This window comes from Equus caballus, chromosome 1 (assembly GCF_041296265.1).
Source record: "Equus caballus isolate H_3958 breed thoroughbred chromosome 1, TB-T2T, whole genome shotgun sequence".
NCBI lineage: Eukaryota > Metazoa > Chordata > Mammalia > Perissodactyla > Equidae > Equus > Equus caballus.
The window spans coordinates 186126826-186132825 of NC_091684.1; the positions used below are offsets into that span (position 1 = coordinate 186126826).

The following is a 6000-nucleotide window of genomic DNA, read 5'->3' on the forward strand; positions in this document are numbered from 1 at the left end:
ATGGCTATTATCAACAAGACAAATAATAACAAGTGTTGAACAAGGATGTGGAGATAAGGGAACACTCATACACTGCTAGTAAGAATGTAAATTCATGCAGCCACTATGGAAAACAGTATGGAACTTTCTCAAAAAACTAAAAATAGAACTACCACACAATTAAGCAATTACACTTCTTGGCATTTATCCAAAGAAAGTGAAAACACTAATTTGAAGAGAGAGATGCACCGCTGTGTTTACTGCAGCATTATTTACAACAGGCAAAATATGGAAGCAACCTAAGCGTCCATTGATAGATACATGGATAAAGAAGATATGGTACACATATATGTGTGTATATATATATACCCAATGCACTATTACTCAGCCATAAAAAAATGAAATCTTGCCATTTTCGATATAGATGGACCTACAGGGTATTATGCTAAGTGAAATAAGTCAGAGAAAGACAAGTAACATATGATTTCACTTATACGTGGAATCTAAAAAACAAAACAAACGAACAAACAAAACAAAACAGAAACAGACTCGTAGATACAGGAAAAAAAACTGGTGGTTATCAGACAGGGGAAGAAGTGGGGGAGGGGGTGGGCAAACTAGGTGAAGGGGATTAAGAGGTACAAACCTCCAGTTATAAAATAAATAAGTCATGGAGACCTAAGCTACGGCATAGGCAATATAGTCGACAATACTGTAATAATTTTGTATGGTGACAAATGGTAACTAGACTTACTGTGGTGATCATTTCATAAGGTAAATAAATGTTAAATCACTATGACATACACCTGCAACTAACAGGCTAGTGTGTCAATTAAAAAAAAAATTCAGATGGGACCAAAAAAAAAAAATCCTGTGTAATTGGCAATGCCCAATTACTTTGCAAACTAGTTTCCTCATAGGGTTAACTTTATGTAAAAACTGCACCTGCTTCCAAAAAGGATTTGCAGTGGCTCTTCCACCTGCAAAACCAGGTAGCTGACTGGTGGACCTCTAAGACGCCTTCCAACCTTTGCTACTCTACTTTCTCCCACTCATCTTCTTAGGAATTACATTAACCATATTTCAAACAAAATAACTATAACTATTTAAAGATATAATACATAAACTAATATATTAGAACGAAGTATAGCATTTGAAGATCCATCTTTTACTCTGTATTTTGACAAGGTTTCTAAACTTCAGTACTATTGACATTTAGAGCTAGAATACTATTGTGAGGGACTATCCTGTGCATTTTAAGATGTTTAACAGCATTCCTACTACCCACTAGATGCCTGTAACACCTCCACCCAGTTGTGACAACCAAAAGCGTCTCCAGACATTGTCAGTGTCCCCTGGAGGGCAAAACTGTCCCTGGTTGAGAACTACTGTTCTAAAACTACAGACTGTATTAATCCCTCTGTATTGACTACCTCCAATCACAGGGCAGGGAGTGTGAAAGCCTGTTCTGCATCTAAAGGCTCTTAAGGATATTTTAAATGTTTATATACAGTATATGTTCCATTTTTTAAAACCCCATAAGTTACTAAAAAGCAAAAAGGTTTTCTTAAACTATTGTTTTGTTTTCAAGCCAAGGAAGCGAGGCCCTACAAAATATCCGACATGTGTGACCTCTTAATTTAGACCATGTCTCCCAGATGGAAAAAACTTCTGTGCCAAAGAAATATATGAACCATTCTGTAATCACTTTACGACTAAAGAATTATGGCAGCTAATTTAGGAAATGTCAATACGCTACTGGAACTCAACTTTATAGCTCTGCCATTACCAAACCCACAGTCTGTCCCAAGTAGGTGTCAAATTCCATTAAGTCTTCGATTTCAAACTGCCATTATCTGATACATCTCCTACACTTCACACATTAACTTTCTCTCTCACTCTCTCAGCCAAATCTTTTCTTCAATGACTTAACTCTGAAGTAGAATGAAAATAAAAAGATCACAATCTCAACTATACTTAGAAGACATATTTCCTTGAAAACTGGGCTTCTTTTTATACTGCTAAACTGAATTTAACTGCTTTCTTACTATTCCACAGGAATAAATACAACTTACTTGTGACATAGATGAGCTGTCATAAATGTAGGAAGAGTAAAAAAAACAAATGAGACAGAAATCTGGGCTCCAGCTCTGGCTCTGCCTTCTAGCAGCTAGACGACCACTTAACATTCCCAAACTTCAGCTTTCTCTTTTGTAAAAAATGGAGGATGATAATGTCTACCTCTCGAGTTATTGCGAGGATTAATTAAAATTTATATGAAACCATTCCGTAAACAGTAAAGCACCCTACAGACGCTGGGTAAGATTGGTGGTATCCTGGTGGCATAAGTAAACAATATAGCAGAGAAACATGCACCTCAAATAAGGGACTTATCTCACTGAATAAACGTCACTTTTCAAAACAAACACTCATTTAGGAAGAGAGCTTGAGATAAACTCTTAACTAGGATTCAGGCATCTGGGTTCTAAACTCAATTCTGCCATTAACTCTCTACCAACAGAGGCAAACTAATTTTCCTTTTAACCTCAAATTTCATCTAAAAACATCCAAGTACCAGAGAAGATATTCCATAGGTATCATTACAGCTCTCCTCAGCCTACGAAATGACCAAATATCCGAAAGATTCGTTTCACACTATCACACTGCCAGCAAAACAGAAGTCGAGGGCAACAAACGGTAAGAAAATTTTAATTAAATAAAAACAGAATTCCATACAATTCTCCAGAAGCAACGCAAACGATAAACCACCCTGTTTTCTCTACTTAATAATAGTTCTCCCTCTAAATGACAGCAGTGATGAACAAGGTGTATTAACAGAAGGGCGGGGCTCTTTCCCACAGGCTTTTGGGGAACCACCCACTTCCCAAAGAGGTGTAACTGCTTCCTCCTTGCCCTCAGCAGCCAAGAAAACTTGAGAGATCAAGGTTTATATTGTCTGAGAACGTTTTTCCCTTTCCACTTGGGTGGGGACGGCGGTCGTCATCTGACAAACATATCCCACAAACACCAGGATCCACTACATCCAATCTCCCGAAAGTCTAAAAAAGATCGAAGTTTTTTATAATAACACTAGTTTTTCAAAGTGAGTTCGGACTACTAACTCAGACCGAGATGAGCCCGTGTTGGTGGGGCTCAGTGTCTGCCAACGGCCAAGTTTTCGCCTCCCCAGACGAGCCGCCCCCGCGCGCCCCGCAGAGCGCCGCCGCGCCCTCCTCGCCCGCCTCGCCCGCGCCGCGCCGCACAGGGCCGCAGGGGGAGCCCCGGGGCCCCCGAGAGGGCGGGCCGGCCATCCCCGGCCTCCTGGGCGCCGCCGCCCTCGCTCCTCACCGATGACGATGCGCAGGTGCTTGAGGCGGGTCAGCGCGTCCTTCTTGGTGTCCAGCACCTTCTGGGTGGACTTCTTCACGTCCCCGTGCGGCTTCTTGGAGAACATCCTGCCGCGGCCGCGGCCACGGCCGACTGCGGCCCCCTCCCGGCCCGGGCGCGGGCCGGCGGCGGAAAGTGGAGGCAGTGGGCGGGGAGCACACTAGCGCGGGCGGCTCATTCACTCCCCGGCCCGGCGGGCCCCGGCGCGGCCGACTCCTCCCAGCCCCAGGCCAGGGCCGCCACCGTCCCCCGCCTCGCGCCGCCGCTGCAAGGCACCTTCGGCTCGGGCCTCAATATGGCGGATCCCTCGCCAGCCCTGCACGGAGCCAGGGAGACCCGGCCGGCCCGCTCGCCGCCGCCGCCGCCGCCCGCTTCCTGCGGCCGCCGCTCGCCGCCACAGGCCGGGCCGGCCCCGGAGCCGCGGAGGTGGGGCGCTCGCAGGCAGCGGCACCACGCCGCTCTCCCTGAGGCCCCCTTAAGGTTAAAGCTTCTTTAGCAGCTTAGACCCTGCAGAGGCCGCAACGGAGACGGAGTGTGGCGATGGGGTTTCACGACTCTGCCGTCGCTGGCGAATGGTCCCCGTGGCAACCGCCTTCTGACGTCAAGGGTACTTGACGTCATGCCGGCGTGAGATCATCCGTGGCATTACCCACCTTTTATTTCCTGTGTAAGCGGCCACAGGAGGAGCCCAAGGAAGTCAGGGAAGGTAATTACTGCGTGCGCCTCTGTCAGCAAAGTGACTCCCAGCCAAACTCCCAAACTAGTGTCTTGTAGTTTTTGTTTAAAAAGGCCCTTCATCTCCACTGTTTACTATGTCATGGTAACTTAAGAAGATAGCTCCAAAACATCAAAGCAGGCGTGCAGTACATTTTAGATCCAATTCGAAAGGCCTTGCTTCTAACAGCCCTTCATTTCCTCATTTGACTTTCGTTAAAGAGTTTTTGCTTGTTTTGTAAAGTGATGATAAACAATTTACTGTAGTTTAGAGATTTGTGAGGTTATAGCACATCTTCTTGGTTAAAATTATCTTGCACAAATAAATGAATTCTCCAAAAAGCATTCTGTAACAGAGGAAAAAATTGCAAAGAAATCTGGAGAACTTTCAGGGTGAATTTTCTTAATAAGAGTTCACAAATCCAAGAGAAAAATACTAGGGCGCAGGTAGAAAAATTAGTAGAGAACATGAAAAAACTCACGAAAGTGTATACTCATAACTAAAACGTGAAAAATGTTCACACTCGTTAACTTTTTAGAATCAGATTAAAACAATATTTCTAACAATTTGTAAACAACTTTATTAAGGTGTAGTTGGTATACGATAAACTGCCCCTTTTCAAAGTGTACAATTTGGTAAGTTCGATATTTGCATACACCCATGAAAACATCACCACAATCAAAATAGTGAGCATATGCATCACCCCCCACATTTTCCTCTTGCCCCCTTGGTAATCCCTTCCTCCCACTGCCCTACCCCTGGTCCCCAGGCAAGCACCGATCTGCTTTCTGTCACTTGCAGTTTGCATTTTCTAGAGTTTTATATAAATGTAAGCGTACAATATACTCTTTTTTGTCTGCCTTCTTTCACTTAATATAATTTAATTTTTAACAATAATGTCGGTCAAACGGTAAAGTTTATTTTTAAATTAGCCATCTTCCCGCTGATGAGAGTGAAAGCACACATTCCTATTGCTTGCTGAGAAGAAGCATTAATTACTACAAGCTTCCTGGAAATTAAAATTTGGCATTATGTATCAAGACACTTACAAATGTTTATATACTTTGATTCATTAGTTCCACTTTTAGAACTCTATTCTAAAAAATCAGAAATGAGAAAAATATTTATGTAAAAATATTAAAGCATGATTTATAATATCGAAAGGTTGGAAACAATATGAATGTCCATCAGAAAGAAGATGAATGTCCAAGAGGTGGAATGTTATGCAATCATGAAAATTATAATATGAAGACTCTTTAATGACATAGAAAATAGTCAAGACGATATTAAGTGAAAACGCAGATACAAAACTGAAAATATGTATGTTATCAAAACTGCGAAAGAAATTATGTACATAAAATATAGTTAGAAAAATGATGAAAAAATAGTCCAAAATTGTGATTATAGCTACAAAGTGGAATTACAATTGATTTTAATTTTCTTCTTTATGTTTAGTTTAGTTTCTCTTTTTTTATTGCTTTTACAATTTAAAAAACAATAAATACAATTTAAAAACAAAAAATACAATTTAAAAAAATTTAAAAAGTTTTCTTAAAGAAAATTAAGGAAATCTAATATACCAATTTTAAACTTAAAACAAATTAAAATGTATATATGGGAATAGAAACTCCTTGAAAACAAGGGCTTTTAAAAAAAAATTATGTCGTATTAGGACACAGAATGAATATTTGTTGATTTTTAAATTGTTCTGTTTACGTTAGAAAATGGTTTCTTTTGATAGTAGAAGAGTCATCTGATCCCATGATTCTGACTATTATTTATTTGGTAATTTTAGACACCTGTGTCCCTACCTGTACCCCACCCCCCCAAGGCTCTTTTGTGAGATGCAAATTGGACCTCACCATTTAGAGGTTCCACAAGCTGCTCAAATTGCATATATACAAAACTGAAATTGTCAT

The 6000-nt window shown here is 41.2% G+C and overlaps 1 protein-coding gene across 15 annotated transcripts in view; it reads right to left on the reverse strand.

The window, feature by feature from the left end:
• The window catches only part of RALGAPA1 (Ral GTPase activating protein catalytic subunit alpha 1), a 225642-nt gene extending 221701 nt beyond the window's left edge, over positions 1-3941 (reverse strand). For 14 of the 15 annotated variants that reach the window (XR_011428633.1, XR_011428619.1, XM_023624084.2 and 11 more), the window contains exon 1: positions 3328-3941. Coding sequence is in view for 12 of the 15 variants with exons in the window: in XM_023624084.2 (XP_023479852.1) it covers positions 3328-3433 (106 nt within the window). In the remaining 3 variants the exon portion in view is untranslated. Of the gene's footprint in view, positions 1-3101; positions 3225-3327 lie in introns of those variants that run through there. The other variant, XM_070242160.1, reaches the window with a different exon arrangement.
• Between the last annotated feature and the right edge of the window lie 2059 nt (positions 3942-6000).